The 22,112-nt window shown below is 50.1% G+C and overlaps 1 protein-coding gene across 1 annotated transcript in view; it reads right to left on the reverse strand.

Moving 5' to 3' along the window:
• The window catches only part of tpcn2 (two pore segment channel 2), a gene marked incomplete at its 5' end in the record, with an annotated part of 47,461 nt that overhangs the window by 14,793 nt on the left and 10,556 nt on the right, over positions 1-22,112 (reverse strand). Inside the window, 9 exons of the mRNA XM_079243284.1 lie at positions 5,403-5,467; positions 5,544-5,609; positions 5,687-5,786; positions 7,567-7,639; positions 10,667-10,773; positions 10,860-10,976; positions 11,063-11,240; positions 11,885-11,961; positions 15,366-15,421. Of these exons, the coding sequence (XP_079099410.1) occupies positions 5,403-5,467; positions 5,544-5,609; positions 5,687-5,786; positions 7,567-7,639; positions 10,667-10,773; positions 10,860-10,976; positions 11,063-11,240; positions 11,885-11,961; positions 15,366-15,421 (839 nt within the window). The remainder of the gene's footprint in view (positions 1-5,402; positions 5,468-5,543; positions 5,610-5,686; positions 5,787-7,566; positions 7,640-10,666; positions 10,774-10,859; positions 10,977-11,062; positions 11,241-11,884; positions 11,962-15,365; positions 15,422-22,112) is intronic.

Raw genomic sequence — 22,112 nt, forward strand, 5'->3', positions numbered from 1 at the left:
GAGTTATAAATGATTACATCATTGTCAGTTAACATAGAAAATGACAGAATGTAATCAGTAAAACATTGGAAACAATTTATCACTAACTGAGTACTGAAAAATTAATCATTACTTTGTGATTACCTACAGTTTTGTGTACCCTAATGTGAAACGACACTGTGACATTCTGAAAGTTCTTAATGAACAATACGGTCAAAGATCAAGAGGGGAGATATAAAGTTATTTCGGATATTTGCTGTAAAAGGTACAAGCTGTAGGAATACTTGATCAGTTGGGGATATCGGCCAGACGGAGTTAAAATGCTCAAGAGACATATTAACCCTGTTAGATTGACTCGAGTAAGAAGTACGAGTGCAAAAAGATAGCCTGCGGTTCACCAAAACCACCAGCAGAGGTGACCCTACAACCAGGAAAGAGCCAACTAGAGAGGTCTGGCCTAAAGGTATCTTTGTGCTCCATAGAAGCGAGCAGAAACAGATGGAAAGAAATAACCTGATCAGGTATCTAAAGAAAAGGCAAGAGAATCCACTAACCTCTGTCTAGTCAACAACACAACTCAGCATTTTCTAAACCAGTACCCAAACTGGTTTAGACCAATAGAGGTCAAACACCTGAAGGATAGGAGCTCTGATAGTCATCTCCTGAAACTATCACTGGCAAAGGGGGCTAATGAAAGTTGGTGGCTGCCACTGCAACATGAGCTCAGATAGTCTCCACCCAACCATACTTGATCTGGTACATAACTAAAATCATTATCTAGTAACATAACCCCGGCACTGAGAGAGTCTACACAGGCGCTTTTGGATTTTCAGGGCCGGACAGGGAGTGTGCAAGCTCCAGCATCAATGCGTTGAGTCTCAAAAATGGAGAGCTAAGCCAGAGATACCCAAGATGGCCAACTTGCATCTACTCAGTCTTAGGCTTCACCGCCCAGCAGTCTATTCCACAGTGAGGGATTGTTTTTGCATATTAAATGTCAGTATAAGATTATAAATGTAAGTGCCTCACATCACAACCAGAGCTGTGTACATTGACCTCATCAGCAGTCTCTACAGTAGCTGCATTTCCATTACACCTAGAATTGCAGTTTTAGAACACCCTTGGCTATTTTTACACAATCTCCATCTGGATCGGAGAACTGGGAGGATTATAAAAAAAACCTAAATATCGTAATAAAAACATGAATGGAAACATCCACTTTTTTTTTTAAAAAGTGTCAAATATTGCTAAAAAGTTTTTATGCTCTCATGAAGAGGTTTTTCAGCTGTCTTATACAGAAATATGTCACAACATTGTAATGGAAACACTTTTTCACATTTACGTGTCCCCAGACGTGACGTGGGGGGTTGTGACCAGTTCATTTCAAGTAATGATGGCGCGGTGTGGAACAAACAACAGCAAATTTCAGAGTTTTGGAGAATAAAATTGTTGTGGTTTGTGCTCTGTGGTGTGGCTGTTGTAGACTGAATTACTTCCAGGTGCCCCATTGCCTACCAGTCGTCTGTACAACCTGTCCAAACCAGACTGAAGCCATGGAAACACATATCACTGACTCCCTGGCTGCTGAGTTTATTAGACCCATCTCATCTCCCATGGGTGCTGCATTCTTCTTTGTTTCCATGAAAGACGGTTCTCTCCGGCCCTGTATAGACTACTGGTTAAATGCTACAACCATTAAAAAATGAACATCCCCTTCTTGAGTCAGCTTTCAACTCCCTCCATGGTTCCACTATCTTCCCGAAGCTGGACCTTCGTAATGCTTACCAACTTGGAGTCGGGGCTGTGCTGTTCCAGCGATCTCCTGAAATTCAGAAGTTGCATCCTTGTGCCATTTTCTCCCGGCAACTAACACGTACAGAACGGAATTACCATGTCGGTGACAGAGAACTCTAAGCCATAAAACTAGAGCAGTGACGCTATTGTTTGGAGAGATCCAAGGTGCCATTCCTCATCCAGACGGACCACAAGAACCTGGAATACCTGCAGTTTGCCTAACGAATGAATCCTCGTGAGGCCCGTTGATTTTTATTTTTTTTTAAATCGATTTCATTTTATTCTGTCATGCAGACCCGGGCCCAAGAACCAGAAACCTGACTCCCTTTCTTGCCAATTCCAACTTATGCCTCTGGCTTCTCCTGACACCATACTGCCTGTGACTGTGTGTCATAGCTGCTGGATACTGGGAGGTGGATAACTGGGAGGTGGATGACAAGGTTAGGAAACCAGCAGCAACAGCCTGACCCCGGTACAGGACCCTGTGACGTCTCTTTGTGCCCGATGCAGCACATTCCCTAGTCTCCAGTGGGGATAGTCCTCCCACCTGGCGTGCCATCCTGGTTCTGTGCAGACACTCCCTCTGATAAGGCGTAGTTTCTGGTGGCCCACTATGGAAAGAGATGTCGGGGAGTTTGTTGAAGCCTGCACCACCTCTGCACGCAGAGGCAGATCAAATTAATTACAGACAAAGATGGAGAGCAAACGCACCAAGACACAGGGTCCAGACAGGTATAGCTGAAGTTTCTCCCCACAAGACAGTTTTGGTACGCAGAAGCGAGCATTTCACCACAGCTGGTTTGGAAAGCACATCTGGGTAGAACATTCAGTCAACTAGAATACAACTGTCTGCTTCCCATGTAGAGTGTTTGGCAAAAACATCAACAGATTGGTCAGTAGTGGTTCCAAGAAGTGGATGAAAGTCACCTCTAGCAAGCATGAGATGACATAAACCCATGAGGACAGTGCTGTTGCATGGAAAAGCTACCAGGGAACTCACAAACTGGGAAATGTTGCACAGATGTTGGCATTTGCTAACATGGGTGTTAGCAAATGCCATGGCCATGCTGGGAGACAGGGACTCCCCTTTCGTGCTTATGATGAAGGCAGCACAATCAGAGGGAATTTTCTCATGGAGCATGGAGCTTTGGAAGGAATTTGATCCTTTTCTGCAAAAACATAACCCCCCTAAAAGGCTGAGTATATCTGTCCAACGTCCCAGGATGAGATGATGGACTGTTATTCCCAGGATGTTACTGGTGTTATTGTGTCTGAAATGACAGAAATCTGTGCCATCATGGCAGACGGGATGATAAATCAGAGCAGGTAGCTGTTTGTGTCAGAAGGGACAGTGAAAGAAGGTTTCTGAGCACAGTCCATGGCAAATGAGTTGCAGATGCAAAACAATGGTCTTGCAGAACTTCAGTGTGTAGCACAAACATGATGGTGCGGCTGTCATGACTGGGTTCACTGGAGGTGTACAAGCACATTTCAGAAGGGTCCATCCTAAAGCCTGTTCCATCCTCCACGAGAAGCCAGAACTTTTTTCTTGTTCTCGAGGCTCCGAGAAGAAAATGACGTCATTTTGTTCTCGCGGACGTGTTTGAGGACAGTTCTTGACACACCGGGCTGTCAGAACTTTTTTCTTGCGGGGCTGCGAGAAGTATGGTGTGATTGGTCGGACACTGGAGGTGGGCGTGGTTAACACAGAGAAAGCAGGAAGCGGAGTTGCTGCTTCCGTTTGCTGTTGCCGGCAAAACGGATTGTTTTGATAAAACAGCTGATCGAGGTGGTGAGAAAGCACCAACATTTTTACATGTAGCATTAAAACATTCGGACCCCGCCGCGTGCACGACCCGCCCAGCCGCGTGCACGACCCGCCCTGCCGTGGACGAAGCTGCTCGTTAAATATGAAACTAGAAACTTGGAGAGCGGAAACCTCCACCAAGCACAACGTTTAAGAATCCTTTTAAAACATTCCTGGATCCAAACGGTGATCCTGATCACCACCAGAATTTAATCACTTCTTCATTTTTACATTTGCAACAACTCTTGAAATATTTATAAAATCCCTCCGTAACCTTTTAACTTATCTTAAGCAAAAAGACGCCGGGGAAAATAACCTCCTCGGAGGAGGGAACAACCGGGTTCATTGCACATAAAGCAGACATCGCCCCCCCCCGCAGTGATCCCTCCCCGCTGCAGACCTGCTTCTTGTGTAGTATGTATGGACCTGCCGAACAAGACGTTTTTTCTTGTTCTTGCAGCCTCGAGAACAAGAACTCAGTTCTTGTTCTCGTGGAGGATGGAACAGGCTTAAAGCTTTCTACGTGCATTGTTATGCTCACCTGGTGTTGTGCCATACTTGTAAGGCCATCCCAGAATCTGCAGAGCTTTTCAGCTTGCTTGAGTTGAATCATCATCAGTTCAAGGAGGCCCAGGGCAAGGCGTGGACTGACAACAACTGAGTTGGTGAAACTTTCAAACACTCCATGAGCATGTCAGTTGTGATCAAACAGTGCGGTTCTTGAGACACAGCCAGCCATTTTGGAATGCCTTTCTGCCATTGGATCAGCCAAAGCTGTTGGTCTGAGAGCAAAGTTCTCAGCAGTCTATGCACTATGGATGTTTCAGTCACTGTGTCTGTTACTGAAGGACTCCACAAACTCCTTCACAAAGAAACTTTAGAGCTGGCAGAAGCTTTGATCTGCAAACAAGCAGTATGTGACACATTTATGGGCAAACGCACAGATGCATTTGCCACAGAGCTGCATGAGAGAAAGCCCTGTGCCACGCCCAGGGCTTTGGGCTTTGAACCAGGTGCCAAGACAAGGTAAACAAAGGAAAATGGAGGATTTTGTGTTGTCGGCAACCGCAGGTTCACACACTGAGTTGAACTCAGACACACTGGCCACATTTACACGAGTGTTTTAATTATTCAGTAATTTCGAATAAAAGTTAAATCCGCTTCAAAACAATGAAAAATTACCACGCAAACACCTCATGACAATTCAGAATTAAACTTATTTCCAAAGTTAGTGACTGGTTAATTCCCAATTTAAATCCAAACTGATTTACTCCTAAGTCATTTAAACGCTCATTACATTATTCAGGTCGTTCTGAAAAACTGTTTCCATGTAAAGCCAAAGGAGAATACTTTCATTTCAGAATGATTTCATTTCAAATCACTAATTCTAAATGAAAAAACATCATGTAACGGAGCCACTGAGAAGAGAGTTACCATTCCTTCTGTGTGGATAGAATGGTTGGTGAGCTTGAGCAGATATTTTGCCGTTTAGATACAGGGCAACTAACTGCTATTCAGGCATGCAGTCCTCAATGTGACAACTTCTTGAATGAACCACACACTTCACTGAACTTGCAAAACCCTCCAGCATTGACTTGGCCTGAAACTTTCTTGCCTGGAAAAACCACAAGTTTTTAGAGACCAGTCTTTCCAACACACCGTGGTTGGCCCGACAAACCCACCTTTCCATCTGGAAACAGTGTTATAACATGATTTATTTAAGCATCAACCTGACTTTTCATTCTGATGCAGGTTGATGACATCATCCAGCTTCAGTGACGACTGATCAGAAGCTAAATGGACGAATATAAATAAGACTTACCAGTAAATATCCTCTGAACTGGTTGTAGATGATGGCAGTCAGTAAGTTCATCAGGCAGTAGGTTCCTGTGCACAGAAAAACTACTTTAATAATCTACAACAACGCCAAATGAGTCAAAGCTGCAGGAATAACTTTAATCACCGATGACGCTGAAGACGATGAAGAAGATGGAGTAGCCTCTGTTGAGGGAATAAGCAGGAATCATCACTGTAACACAGAAGAGTAGGTCAGCTGCGTCGCAGCAGCATGAAAACAGCTGGTTCTGACTTTAACAGGTTGTTTACCATCCGGGTTGTTGGCTGTGGTCAGCAGAACCAGCAGAGAGGTCAGAGAATTAGGAAGGTCTTTGAAATACAGCTGCCACTCCCCGTTCTTCTTGGGATCCTGAACAGAAACACAGAAACACCGGCTCAATGAAAAGAAATCAAATAAATAGCGGGGGCACTTCAGTGCTCATGTAGGCAGTGAGACCTGGAGGGGCCTGATTGGGAGGAACGGCTCCCTCTATCTGAACCCGAGAGGTGTTTTTGTTTTTACACTTCCGTGTTCATCACGGATTGTCCAGAACGAAGAGAAGCGTGTCCATATGTACACCTGGCATCAGGACTCCCTGGGCCGCGGTTCCATGATGGATTTTGTAGTCGTATCGTCGGACCTGCGGCCACATGCCTTGAACACTCGGGTGAAGAGGGGGGCGGAGCTTCAACTGATCACCACCTGGTGGTGAGTTGGCTCAGATGGTGGGGGAGGAAGCCGGTCAGAGCTGGCAGGCCCAAACGTGTTGTGAGGATCTGCTGGGAACGTCTGGCTGAGTCCCCTGTCAGAGCGAGCTTCAACTCCCACCTTCAGCAGAGCTTCAACCCGAGTGAGGCGGGGGACATTGAGTCTGAGTGGACACTACTGACTGGATCACAGTCCTCAGCCTTCCTGGTAAAGTGTATTCAAGGGTCTGTCAGATAGTCGTACCTCGGATTGAGGAGGAGCAGTGTGGTTTTTGTGCTGGTCGTGGAACAGTGGACCAGCTTTACACCTCCATCATGGTCCTGGAGGGGGCATGGGAGTTTGCCCAACCAGTCTACATGTGTGTTCTGGACTTGGAGAATACATTTGACCGTGACGGTCTGGACTCTTCCTAAGAGACAGAAACATCAGACATCTTCTTCAGACATCTGAATAAAACCAGATGAGGTGGATCAGACGTCTGGTCAGGATGCATCCCGGATGCCTTCGTCGTGAGGGGTTCCAGGAGTGTCCCATCATAAGGAGACACGCTGTCTGGATGAAGTGGTGCAGCTGCTCCCATGACCTGACATCGGGATGGATGGATGGACGGACGGACGGACGGACGGATGGACAGATGGATGGATGGATGGACAGATGGATGGATGGATGGATGGACGGACGGATGGATGGACGGATGGATGGACAGATGGATGGATGGATGGACAGATGGATGGATGGATGGATGGATGGACAGATGGACGGATGGACGGACAGATGGATGGATGGACGGACGGATGGACAGATAGATGGATGGATGGATGGATAGATGGATGGACAGATGGATGGATGGATGGAAGGACGGATGGATGGACAGATGGACGGATGGACGGACGGACGGATGGATGGATGGACGGACGGATGGATGGATGGATGGATGGACGGACGGATGGATGATGATTTCGTTAGCAGGGTCATTATATATATGAACTGGTTGATATTAACAAGCTGATTCTAAAAGTAAATATAATAATAATAATAATAATAATAATAATAATAATAATGTGGAAGGTCAAATGGATTTATTTTAATGGGATTGTGTCTCCACTTTGTTGTAAACTGGTATTTTACAAATAAATCTGAACTAAATGAAAAAACAATGACTTGAGTCTGTTTCATAAAGAACTAAAAAAAACAGGTTGGAGGAAAGTAGGAGGAGCTGCCTCGTTAAAACTGGTTCCAGGATTTCCAAGATGTCGGGAAAACACCTCAGCAACTTCCTGAAACAAAACTTCTGCCACAGGGAGTGGTGCATCGCTGGTTCTGAACCATCTAGAGGCAAGTCTTGGGATGTTTCAGGGAGGCTGTTCCAAGTTAAAAGGAAAAGAGCATCCCTTTCTGAGTCATAACTGCAGCTGGGGTGTGTCCACACACATGAACTCACATCGGTTTTGGCGAACAGCAGCATGCCGATCATCGTGAAGAGGCAGAGGTGGAGCGCCAGCAGCAGGATGACGCTGCAGAGACAGGAAAACACATGCAGACACAGGTTAGACCCAGAGGTCTAGGACGGAAAAGTCGTTCCAACAACGCTGTAAATAAGAACAATGCCTGAAATTATTTCTATGTCATGTCTAATGTTTCCCGTAACTGGATGCAGCTCAAGTCAACCATCACAACAATGGCTTCAAATGGCTGATGCATCTGTACCTGCATAAAACCATCTATTCTAATGGTGTGTTGAGGTGGGAATGAGTTTTACATCCAGTTTCCTGAAGAAAACTGTAAAGGTCTTTATGTTGTAAACGATGAGGATGGTCATTCTGTAATTAACAAAAATACAACTCAGAAAGGTTGTTGTACCTAATATGATTCATCACATAAAAAGCAAAGATTTGCCTCACTTACTATTCTAAAAAGGGAAAATCATATATTTTTCATATCAAATTGGGAGAGTTCAGGGGAATGAACATCAGTACATAGAATCATTAGAATTCTGAATGACAGCACAAAGCAGGCATGAAGATAGAATAAACGACACTGAACAGGAAGAAATACATCAATAAGATACGAATAAACATCCAGGAACATGTAGACAACATCAGATCTAAAAACCATCACAGCTTTCAGCTTTAATCTTCAACAGGATCCAGGAAGTACTCCAGAGGATACAGCGGCGTGTCTGCATTTCTATTCTATTCTATGGTCATTTAGCAGAGGTTTATCTTCAAAGCGACTTACGTCTGACAGTAGAGGACATCATAGAGAAGTGCTGGTCAAACCAGTTGGACCCAGGAGATGCCATTTAGTGCTGGAGGCAGTGATTCTCGCATGTTTGTTGTTCCCTTTCCTCCCTGTGGTCATGTCCTTTTGTTATAATAAATCTTTCCAACTCAATCTGATGACAAACTGAGTTAAACTAAGAGCAGAATGCTGCTTGAAGAGCTGAGTCTGCAGCTTAAAGCAGATCGGACAGAGTTCAGCAGGTCGTTCCACCATCGTGGCACGACAGAGGAAAAGAGTCTGGCTGGTGGTTTAGTCCCATGTAGTCATGGTAACGCCACTGGTAGAGCGTAACCGTGGAGAGGGAGTGTAGCTCTGGATGAAGGAGTGAAGGCAGACAGTAGACGTTTGGGTTGTTGTTTTGTAAACCAGAAACAAAGTTTTGAAACTGATGCTCTGCAACTGGAAACCAGTGAAGTGGGATTAGCAGCAGAATGACATCAGCCCATTTGAGTTGGTTGAAGACCAGACGTGCTGCAGCGTTCTGGATCATCTGCAGGGGTTTAACCGAGCATCACCAGTCACGTTACCAACCTGGTCCCAGTGAAACCAGTGACAGTGAGGCTTGTGATGGAGATGTGTGTGTGTTAAAATGACAGTTCAGATTAAAATTAAATGAATCTGGATGGTTTGATCCCCTCCCTGAGCCGTCACCTTATCGTGGTGGAGGGGTTTGTGTCTCCCCATGATCCTAGCAGCTATGTGGTCGGGGGCTTTATGCCCCTGGTAGGGTCACCCACGGCAAACAGGTGTCTAGAGGACGGACCAGGCTAAGTGCGGCTCAAAGAACTCCATGATGACTACAACCATGAGCGGAAATGTTCCCTTGCCCGGACGCGGGTTACCGGGACCCCCCTCTGGAGCCAGGCCTGGAGGTGGGGCACAAGAGGAGCGTCTGGTGGCCGGGCCTTCGCCCATGGGGCCCCGTTGGGCTCAGCCAGAAAGGGTTACATGGGCCCCACCTCCCGTGGGCTCACCATCTGCGGGAGGAGCCGTAGGGGTCGGGTGCAGTGTGAGCTGGGCGGCAGCAAGAGGCGGGGACCCTGGCGGTCCGATCCCCGGCTGCAGAAGCTGGCTCTAGGGACGTGGAACGTCACCTCTCTGGTGGGGAAGGAGCCTGAGCTTGTCCGCGAGGTTGAGCGGTTTTGGCTAGATATAGTTGGACTCACCTCGACGCATGGCTTGGGCTCTTGTTCACGAGTGAGGGAAGGATGGAGCGTGAGATCGACAGACGGATCGGTGCGGCGTCTGCAGTAATGCGGACTCTGCGCCGGTCTGTCGTGGTGAAGAAGGAGCTGAGCCAGAAGGAGAAGCTCTCCATTTACCAGTCGATCTACGTTCCTACCCTCACCTATGGTCATGAGCTGTGGGTCGTGACCGAAAGAAGGAGATCTCGTATACAGGCGGCTGAAATGAGTTTCCTCCGCAGGGTGGCCGGGCTCTCCCTTAGAGATAGGGTGAGGAGCTCGGTCATCCGGGAGGAGATCAGAGTAGAGCCGCTGCTCCTCCGCATCGAGAGGAACCAGTTGAGGTGGCTCGGGCATCTGGTCAGGATGCCTCCTGGACCTCCCTGGTGAGGTGTTCCAGGCACGTCCCTCTGGGAGGAGACCCCGGGGAAGACCCAGGACACGCTGGAGGGATTATATCTCTCGGCTGGCCTGGGAACGCCTCGGGATCCCCCCCGCAGAGTTGGCAAATGTGGCTGGGGAGAGGGAAGTCTGGGCTTCCCTGCTTGGGCTGCTGCCCCCGCGACCCGACCCCGGATAAGCGGCAGAAGATGGATGGATGGATGGTTTGATCAGAGAAGATTCCAGTCTTCTCAGTAAAACGGAACAGTGAATGTTCCAGCAGTTTTGGATCTAAAACATTTTATTGGATCATTTTAAACCCACAATATTATCGGGATAGAAGCTCGGTTTGGCTGATGTAGCCCCCTTTCATGAACCTCATGTCTACGAGATAACAAAGCTATTTATTTATCATAGAAAGTGTTCGTGAATTACGCTTTGTAACGAATCTATAGGTCACCACCGGTTTTACCTTCCCGTGTTGGAGTTGGGCTACAGAGTCGGAAACAAGGTCAGCTGTTCCCTCCAACCGGATCCACCAGTTCCGAGCCGTGACGTAGAACTATCATCGTTTGGTGCAAACTTAGAATTCACTAAATTCTGCATCATGTCAAACAGAGTTGACGAATGAGCCTTCTGCCACCCTGCTAACAGCTAACGGCCTTTCCCTGGAAGTGTTGCCAGGATTCGTACCTGGCGATCTCTGGGAGAGTCCTCTTGATGCACTTCAAAGTCTTCTTCATCAGAGAGGAGTTCTGCAGCAGGAAGAATGGCCGGAGAAGCCGCCGGACCCTCAGCCTCTGTTTAACAAAGCAAAAGTCATGTGAGACGACACGGAGCAGGAAGTGTCCTGATAGGCTGATCTCATCACACACACAAGCCTCACCTCGTCACACACCATGCTGATGGACAAGACCCAGTCAATGATGGACACACTGATGATCACTGTGTAGCTGATGAGCCATTTGTTCTTCCTGAATTCCTCCCAGCCAATCAGATAGCTCTGAGGACGAACCAGAACAACGGAAGCAGGAGTTAAAAAGCAGCAGCTTCTACACGACTAGAAATGTGCTGCATGTCCGCCTTCACCTTCACAGCAAGGTCTAGACAGAAGATCAGGAGGCAGATCATCTCTACGCTCTCTGTGAAGCCACATGGCGGCACCCAGGGGCGGGATGCACGGCGGGGGTCCGAGCTGGCGCTCAGGGAGGACGGCTGTTCCACAAACGCCAGCAACAAAACCACGGCAATGGTGATGTTCAGGAGCCTGTGGCAGGGGGGTGGGTGCAGGTAGGTCAGCCAATCGGATTACAGGCTGCAGCTTTGTTGTCATTCCAGACAGTTTTCATAAAGTTGTCCCAGTTTGGTCACTTCTGGATGGCACTGATGCGTTTTCAGATCACGTTACGATTCTGATGCTGGCAACCTGATGTGGTGCGTTAGAAACTCTGAGAGTGCCGACCAGACAACGAGACTTCTGAACGTCTGAACATCCGCAACTCTCATGCAGTTCGCACGAAATGCAGAGATTCAAAGCCTTTTAGGACTTTCAGAATACTTCTCAGGTTTCACAACTTTCAGATCCAACTAATTTTATTTCAGGTTTTCAGACGAGGATTTACGGCAGATTCTCATCCCATAAACACCAGGCCTAACCCACTCGTCCTACAACGGCCGCCAAGCAAGTAGGTTTTCACCGTCTTCCTGCTCCAACGCACCTGTATGACTTATTAAATTCCGAGTGGTGTGTTGGAGCAAGAAGCCCGTACAGCCTGCTGCACGGCGGCTCACGGGGCAGAGCGGCCCCGGTTGGTACAGTAGCACTAGCATCTGGTACGGTCATGAAGAACAGAAGAAGTGTGTGACAGCATCATCCTGACACGTGTGGTCGTTTATTCAGAAAGAACATACCACTGGCATATGCTGGAGTAGTACCACCGACACAGACGGAGCGAGCTGGGGTCCACCCGGTGGTAAATGGACCGGTACTGTAGACAGCTGCACATGATTAATACAGCTTCACACAGGACACAACATGTCATACAAGTGTTACATATTAACACATAACAGCAGGGAGAATACATATTTACCCTGAACACAAACATAAACGCAACACTTTTGTGTTTGCTCCCATTTCTCGTGATCTAAAACACATCAAGATGCTGATTGGACAGCAGTTCCCGCCAGTATCCTGCAGCGTCACAGAGGGGGAGCTGGCCCGGTGCGTCAGGAACTTATGCGGCTGCCGCATGTTTATTCTTCGCAGGGGCGGGGGCTTGTCTCCTCATGTCGGTTCGTTACACACCCCCTCCATTATAACACGAAGGATTTACAGAGAAACAATGCTGGGCAGACGGGGTAAAAAATGGGAGTTCTTCGCACAGAACCGGATACTTGACCCACATAAATGCGGCCTTGAGTTCCATGTAGTTTCACCGGCCTGAGCACAGGGTGGGGGGTGGGGGGGGGGGCTGAGCGTCAGACATCATTACATTCCAGGAGACGTGATAACCAGCCTGCAAGCCCAGTCCAAGGAGCCAGATCCAGATAACAGCTTATTTTGGCTCAGCCTGAAGTCCTCAGTGGCCTCATCGGACTCTGAAACAGCCGGATCGGGTCAAACCGAGCATCAGCTTCTACAAGACGTTTCCCACTCCATGGAGGAGCTCCAGAATCACAACCAGCCTGCCAGTTCAGGCCAGACTGGCATCCAGCTCACGGTCCTGCTCTACCAGCGCACCAGTTCACGCGCTGCTAGTTGCTCGGCATCGTCCATCACTGATCTTCCAGACATGGCGACACACCGGGAAACCTCACACACCGGGAAACCTCACACACCGGGAAACCTCACACGCCGGGAAACCTCACACACCGGGAAACCTCTCACACCGGGAAACCTCGCACACCGGGAAACCTCGCACACCGGGAAACCTCGCACGCCGGGAAACCTCACACGCCGGGAAACCTCGCACGCCGGGAAACCTCACACGCCGGGAAACCTCGCACACCGGGAAACCTCACACGCCGGGAAACCGCACACACCGGGAAACCGCACACACCGGGAAACCTCACACACCGGGAAACCTCACACACCGGGAAACCTCACACGCCGGGAAACCTCGCACACCGGGAAACCTCGCACGCCGGGAAACCGCACACACCGGGAAAACGCACACACCGGGAAACCTCACACACCGGGAAACCTCGCACACCGGGAAACCTCGCACACCGGGAAACCTCACACGCCGGGAAACCTCACACACCGGGAAACCTCACACGCCGGGAAACCTCACACGCCGGGAAACCTCACACGCCGGGAAACCTCACACGCCGGGAAACCTCACACACCGGGAAACCTCACACACCGGGAAACCTCGCACACCGGGAAACCTCACACGCCGGGAAACCTCGCACACCGGGAAACCTCGCACGCCGGGAAACCGCACACACCGGGAAAACGCACACACCGGGAAACCTCACACACCGGGAAACCTCACACACACACCGGGAAACCTCACACACACACCGGGAAACCGCACACACCGGGAAACCGCACACACCGGGAAACCGCACACACCGGGAAACCTCACACACCGGGAAACCGCACACACCGGGAAACCGCACACACCGGGAAACCGCACACACCGGGAAACCGCACACACCGGGAAACCGCACACACCGGAAACCGCACACACCGGGAAACCGCACACACCGGGAAACCGCACACACCGGGAAACCGCACACACCGGGAAACCTCACACACCGGGAAACCTCACACACCGGAAACCGCACACACCGGAAACCGCACACACCGGAAACCGCACACACCGGGAAACCTCACACACCGGAAACCGCACACACCGGGAAACCTCTCACACCGGGAAACCTCTCACACCGGGAAACCTCACACACCGGGAAACCTCACACACCGGGAAACCGCACACACCGGGAAACCGCACACACCGGGAAACCTCACACACACCGGGAAACCTCACACACCGGGAAACCTCACACACCGGGAAACCTCACACACCGGGAAACCTCACACACCGGGAAACCTCACACACCGGGAAACCGCACACACCGGGAAACCGCACACACCGGGAAACCTCACACACCGGGAAACCTCACACACCGGGAAACCTCACACACACCGGGAAACCTCACACACACCGGGAAACCTCACACACCGGGAAAACGCACACACCGGGAAACCGCACACACCGGGAAACCTCACACACCGGGAAACCGCACACACCGGGAAACCGCACACACCGGGAAACCTCACACACCGGGAAACCTCACACACCGGGAAACCTCACACACCGGGAAACCGCACACACCGGGAAAACGCACACACCGGGAAACCGCACACACCGGGAAACCTCACACACCGGGAAACCTCACACACCGGGAAACCTCACACACACCGGGACACCTCACACACACCGGGACACCTCACACACACCGGGAAAACGCACACACCGGGAAACCGCACACACCGGGAAACCGCACACACCGGGAAACCGCACACACCGGGACACCTCACACACCGGGAAAACGCACACACCGGGAAACCGCACACACCGGGAAACCGCACACACCGGGAAACCTCACACACCGGGAAACCTCACACACCGGGAAACCGCACACACCGGGAAACCGCACACACCGGGAAACCTCACACACCGGGAAACCTCACACACACACCGGGAAACCTCACACACACCAACCAGCTATCATAAATCCTCCACAGAAAGAGGCGGCAGACACATGACCTTCATCACGTCTCCAGGACTCCGTCAGGACCTGCAGCTCCACTTCTCCAGGTAGAAGATGGAGAGACCGGCTGAGCGGATCCATGGCTTCATTCAGAATGAAATGCAGAGAGAGGCTCAGACGGACGACACAAAGCAGCAGCAGGCAGTGGGAACGGAGGGAGAGAAGAGGCCTCCGTCCTCTCCAGAGAGCAGGAAGAAAAATAAAATTAAGCTCTCTGATTGGTGGAAAGTCTGACAGGAAGTGTCTTCATCATCATGTCCAGGTGAAAATAGAGGTCTCTTAGCAACATGGTAGTGATGGTGATGAAGATGTGATAAATAATGGTGGATTTACCATCTAGAGTCTCTGAATAAACACTACATGTTGTGTCTGGACTGTAAAGAAACGCTGGAAAACCTCCGTAGACCAGCTGGAGGGTCACATGACCAGCTGGAGGGTCACATGACCATCCCAGTTCCACACTGCTGGTCCTGGTGGTATGAGAGGAAGATCTGATGGAGGTGTCAGGGTTAAAAACCTCATTGAGCAACTTTAATTAAGGAAAAATCATTTCTATATGAGTCTTTTTCCATTTTTTACCTTCCACATGGAAAGAAAGAGAAAAACTCACATGGATGGCGTCTTCGATAAATACAACCGCCTGCTGGATGTAGAGCTCCTCATCGTCTGTCAACAAGCAGAAACACACAACATCTGCATTTAGCCTGACAGACTCCTCATTCACCGCCGTTCTCTGGATCCTGCTGGATCTGAGTCTGGATCTGCTGGATCTGGATCTGCTGGATCTGGATCTGGATCTGCTGGATCGGAGTCTGGATCTGCTGGATCAGAGTCTGGATCTGCTGGATCTGGATCTGCTGGATCTGGATCTGGATCTGCTGGATCTGGATGTGGATCTGCTGGATGTGGATCTGGATGTGGATCTGCTGGATCTGGATGTGGATCTGGATGTGGATCTGCTGGATCTGGATGTGGATCTGCTGGATCTGGATGTGGATCTGCTGGATCTGGATGTGGATCTGCTGGATCTGGATGTGGATCTGGATGTGGATCTGCTGGATCTGGATGTGGATCTGCTGGATCTGGATGTGGATCTGGATGTGGATCTGGATGTGGATCTGCTGGATCTGGATGTGGATGTGGATCTGCTGGATCTGGATGTGGATGTGGATCTGGATGTGGATCTGCTGGATCTGGATGTGGATCTGCTGGATCTGGATGTGGATGTGGATCTGCTGGATCTGAGTCTGGATCTGCTGGATCTGGATGTGGATCTGCTGGATCTGAGTCTGGATCTGCTGGATCTGGATGTGGATGTGGATCTGCTGGATCTGAGTCTGGATCTGCTGGATCTGGATGTGGATGTGGATCTGCTGGATCTGAGTCTGGATCTGCTGGATCTGGATGTGGATGTGGATCTGCTGGATCTGGATGTGGATCTGCTGGATCTGGATGTGGATGTGGATCTGCTGGATCTGGATGTGGATGTGGATCTGCTGGATCTGAGTCTGGATCTGCTGGATCTGGATGTGGATGTGGATCTGCTGGATCTGGATGTGGATGTGGATCTGCTGGATCTGAGTCTGGATCTGCTGGATCTGGATGTGGATGTGGATCTGCTGGATCTGGATGTGGATGTGGATCTGCTGGATCTGGATGTGGATCTGCTGGATCTGCTGGATCTGGATGTGGATCTGCTGGATCTGGATGTGGATGTGGATCTGCTGGATCTGGATGTGGATCTGCTGGATCTGGATGTGGATCTGCTGGATCTGGATGTGGATGTGGATCTGCTGGATCTGGATGTGGATGTGGATCTGCTGGATCTGAGTCTGGATCTGCTGGATCTGGATGTGGATGTGGATCTGCTGGATCTGGATGTGGATGTGGATCTGCTGGATCTGAGTCTGGATCTGCTGGATCTGGATGTGGATGTGGATCTGCTGGATCTGGATGTGGATGTGGATCTGCTGGATCTGGATGTGGATCTGCTGGATCTGGATGTGGATCTGCTGGATCTGGATGTGGATGTGGATCTGCTGGATCTGGATGTGGATGTGGATCTGCTGGATCTGAGTCTGGATCTGCTGGACCTGGATGTGGATGTGGATCTGCTGGATCTGGATGTGGATGTGGATCTGCTGGATCTGGATGTGGATGTGGATCTGCTGGATCTGAGTCTGGATCTGCTGGACCTGGATGTGGATGTGGATCTGCTGGATCTGGATGTGGATGTGGATCTGCTGGATCTGGATGTGGATGTGGATCTGCTGGATCTGGATGTGGATGTGGATCTGCTGGATCTGAGTCTGGATCTGCTGGATCTGGATGTGGATGTGGATCTGCTGGATCTGAGTCTGGATCTGGATGTGGATGTGGATCTGCTGGATCTGGATGTGGATCTGCTGGATCTGGATCAGCTGGATCTGGATCTGGATCCAGCTGGATAACTGCTGTCTATCTCCCATTGTGTTGCCGCTGAAGGGGCGCTGACTGCCTCTCTGACCGACGGCTTCTCTCAGGGGGACTTTATGACCGATCTGGTTCCAGAGCTGGTGCAGAGCCAGACTCGGCACCGGTTCTGTTGCTTTCGACTGCACGAGCACCGGCTCCTGGTTCTGAAACCGGTTCCACCCTGACACCAACTCTTTGCTGGGCCAGAATTTGGAAGCGCTTCACGCGTGCGTCAGCAGCTGGTTGACTGCAATACGAGCGTTAGGTTTTTGTTTTGTTTTTTTGGTTCAGAACGTTTATTTAAAGATAACATCTAAAAAATGTCAATTAATGTCAATAAAACATGACAAATTGTTCAAAAGGAGTGGGTAGAAGTTTTTATATAATCCCACCCCAGTGATGAAGCAACATAATATCAATAACAATGGTGACCCATTAGCAATACAATAACAACCCAGTATATTACTGATACCTGCATAAAAACACTATCCCCAATATGCTATTCTAATCAATCAAGTGATGGAGTAATGCTGTGATAATACCAATAATAATATTAATATTAACAAAAGCAACAATTATATCAACAATCAATAATAATAGAAATACCCAGTTTATGCAACTGGTCTATGTCTTCATTCTAAGTCATAATCTATAAGTTATAGTGATGCAGTGATAATAAGACAGCAAATCAGTTAAATAAATTTTACAGAAGATTTCTGGAGACCAGAACGAGGAGCTGGACGCAGCAGCAACCAACGGAAACCAAAACCGGTTCTCTGCTAGCACCGCAGCAGAACCACCTCAGCACTGGTTCTAACTCCAGCACCGGTTCTGCTAAGGTCCAAGAGCCCAAACGGTCCGCTGAGTTTCCCTGAAGTACCAGTTCAGCGACGTAAACACGTGTCCAGATGTGCTTCCTGTCTGCTCCACCAATCAGCAGCGTGAGTCCATCCCACGTTTCCAGGACCGCCCCGTCCTGGAAACCAGAAGCCGTATGAAGATCAGAGCAGCGTTGATCAGGTTCCTTCTCTCTGGAGTTCCGACACATCTGGACCAGAACTCTGCAACTGCACATCCACTTCTTACTGGATGAATAAATCTTTCAGTTTCACTTTGTCATCCTCCGTCCAAACAGGGAAGCAGCCAATCCTGGAGCGGGACTCCACCATGTGCCGAGAGGAAAACTAGGTGAGTGATGCCGTGGGAAGAACTGGTTGAACTGGGAAGATTAGTCACAGAACCATCTGGAACACCTGACAGTCATGTTCCTCCGAGACTCCAGACCGACCTCATTCTTGGAGCAGAACGTTTAGGGGCATCGAAGGCAACCTGCAAGGCTCATATTCACATTCCATTTCTACTGTATTCTACTGCATTTTAATGTATTCTACTGTATTCTAATGTATTCTACTGCATTCTACTGTATTACTGGTAAATGCAAAAACTACAGAGTTACATCTCACATTTTACTGTGAAACAGCTGACACAACATAAAACCAGCAACCAGTTGCCTTCTACGTGCAACTGGGAGAGGAACTACACCTTCATCACTGCATGTTTTCTGTTTGCCACTGCGTTTATTGAAAGTGTCATCTTTTAGTTGGGACCAGTTTTACCAGTTTAACCAGTTACATGTTGTGGGTATCGTTCATTCAATTTGTGTCCTGAAACGACGTCAACCAGGTAAACTCCTCACCATCTCTGTGTTCGGTAACACAGAGCGTCGACCTTAGCGCATGTACCCCAGTCCCCCGACCCCCCAGTCCCCCGACCCCCCAGTCCCCATCTGGGCACCTTTTATATGTGTTCCTCCTCCAAAACCCCCCGAGTCAGATTACTGAACTTCCTCATCAAATTCTTTGCAGCGTGTCAGCGAGCCATTTTTCATCCAGGTGTGTTGCAGTAGGGTAACCTATAAAACATGCAGGTGTGGGTCCGGAGTGTCTGGACTGGGAAACGTTGCAGTAGGGTAATCTATAAAACATGCAGGTGGGGGTCCGGAGGGTCTGGACTGGGAAACGCTGCAGTAGGGTAACCTATAAAACATGCAGGTGGGGGTCCGGAGGGTCTGGACTGGGAAACGCTGCAGTAGGGTAACCTATAAAACATGCAGGTGGGGGTCCGGAGGGTCTGGACTGGGAAACGCTGCAGTAGGGTAACCTATAAAACATGCAGGTGGGGGTCCGGAGGGTCTGGACTGGGAAACGTTGCAGTAGGGTAATCTATAAAACATGCAGGTGGGGGTCCGGAGGGTCTGGACTGGGAAACGCTGCAGTAGGGTAACCTATAAAACATGCAGGTGGGGGTCCTGAGGGTCTGGACTGGGAAACGCTGCAGTAGGGTAACCTATAAAACATGCAGGTGGGGGTCCGGAGGGTCTGGACTGGGAAACGCTGCAGTAGGGTAACCTATAAAACATGCAGGTGGGGGTCCGGAGGGTCTGGACTGGGAAACGTTGCAGTAGGGTAATCTATAAAACATGCAGGTGGGGGTCCGGAGGGTCTGGACTGGGAAACGCTGCAGTAGGGTAACCTATAAAACATGCAGGTGGGGGTCCGGAGGGTCTGGACTGGGAAACGCTGCAGTAGGGTAACCTATAAAACATGCAGGTGGGGGTCCGGAGGGTCTGGACTGGGAAACGCTGCAGTAGGGTAACCTATAAAACATGCAGGTGGGGGTCCGGAGGGTCTGGACTGGGAAACGTTGCAGTAGGGTAACCTATAAAACATGCAGGTGGGGGTCCGGAGGGTCTGGACTGGGAAACGCTGCAGTAGGGTAACCTATAAAACATGCAGGTGGGGGTCCGGAGGGTCTGGACTGGGAAACGCTGCAGTAGGGTAACCTATAGAATATGCAGGTGGGGATCCGGAGGGTCTGGACTGGGGAACGTTGCAGTAGGGTAACCTATAAAACATGCAGGTGGGGGTCCGGAGGGTCTGGACTGGGAAACGCTGCAGTAGGGTAACCTATAAAACATGCAGGTGGGGGTCCTGAGGGTCTGGACTGGGAAACGTTGCAGTAGGGTAACCTATAAAACATGCAGGTGGGGGTCCGGAGGGTCTGGACTGGGAAACGCTGCAGTAGGGTAACCTATAAAACATGCAGGTGGGGGTCCGGAGGGTCTGGACTGGGAAACGCTGCAGTAGGGTAACCTATAGAATATGCAGGTGGGGATCCGGAGGGTCTGGACTGGGAAACGCTGCAGTAGGGTAACCTATAAAACATGCAGGTGGGGGTCCGGAGGGTCTGGACTGGGAAACGCTGCAGTAGGGTAACCTATAAAACATGCAGGTGGGGGTCCGGAGGGTCTGGACTGGGAAACGCTGCAGTAGGGTAACCTATAAAACATGCAGGTGGGGGTCCGGAGGGTCTGGACTGGGAAACGCTGCAGTAGGGTAACCTATAAAACATGCAGGTGGGGGTCCGGAGGGTCTGGACTGGGAAACGCTGCAGTAGGGTAACCTATAAAACATGCAGGTGGGGGTCCTGAGGGTCTGGACTGGGAAACGCTGCAGTAGGGTAACCTATAAAACATGCAGGTGGGGGTCCGGAGTGTCTGGACTGGGAAACGCTGCAGTAGGGTAACCTATAAAACATGCAGGTGGGGGTCCGGAGGGTCTGGACTGGGAAACGCTGCAGTAGGGTAACCTATAAAACATGCAGGTGGGGGTCCGGAGGGTCTGGACTGGGAAACGTTGCAGTAGGGTAACCTATAAAACATGCAGGTGGGGGTCCGGAGGGTCTGGACTGGGAAACGCTGCAGTACGGTAACCTATAAAACATGCAGGTGGGGGTCCGGAGGGTCTAGACTGGGAAACGTTGCAGTAGGGTAACCTATAAAACATGCAGGTGGGGGTCCGGAGGGTCTGGACTGGGAAACGCTGCAGTAGGGTAACCTATAAAACATGCAGGTGGGGGTCCGGAGGGTCTGGACTGGGAAACGCTGCAGTAGGGTAACCTATAAAACATGCAGGTGGGGGTCCGGAGGGTCTGGACTGGGAAACGTTGCAGTAGGGTAACCTATAAAACATGCAGGTGGGGGTCCGGAGGGTCTGGACTGGGAAACGCTGCAGTAGGGTAACCTATAAAACATGCAGGTGGGGGTCCGGAGGGTCTGGACTGGGAAACGCTGCAGTAGGGTAACCTATAAAACATGCAGGTGGGGGTCCGGAGGGTCTGGACTGGGAAACGCTGCAGTAGGGTAACCTATAAAACATGCAGGTGGGGGTCCGGAGGGTCTGGACTGGGAAACGCTGCAGTAGGGTAACCTATAAAACATGCAGGTGGGGATCCGGAGGGTCTGGACTGGGAAACGCTGCAGTAGGGTAACCTATAAAACATGCAGGTGGGGGTCCGGAGGGTCTGGACTGGGAAACGTTGCAGTAGGGTAACCTATAAAACATGCAGGTGGGGGTCCGGAGGGTCTGGACTGGGAAACGCTGCAGTAGGGTAACCTATAAAACATGCAGGTGGGGGTCCGGAGGGTCTGGACTGGGAAACGCTGCAGTAGGGTAACCTATAAAACATGCAGGTGGGGGTCCGGAGGGTCTGGACTGGGAAACGCTGCAGTAGGGTAACCTATAAAACATGCAGGTGGGGGTCCGGAGGGTGTGGACTGGGAAACGCTGCAGTAGGGTAACCTATAAAACATGCAGGTGGGGGTCCGGAGGGTCTGGACTGGGAAACGCTGCAGTAGGGTAACCTATAAAACATGCAGGTGGGGGTCCGGAGGGTCTGGACTGGGAAACGCTGCAGTAGGGTAACCTATAAAACATGCAGGTGGGGGTCCGGAGGGTGTGGACTGGGAAACGCTGCAGTAGGGTAACCTATAAAACATGCAGGTGGGGGTCCGGAGGGTGTGGACTGGGAAACGCTGCAGTAGGGTAACCTATAAAACATGCAG

The sequence above is a fragment of the Telmatherina bonti genome (genome assembly GCF_933228915.1).
Source record: "Telmatherina bonti genome assembly, chromosome: 1".
Taxonomy (NCBI): Eukaryota; Metazoa; Chordata; class Actinopteri; order Atheriniformes; family Telmatherinidae; genus Telmatherina; species Telmatherina bonti.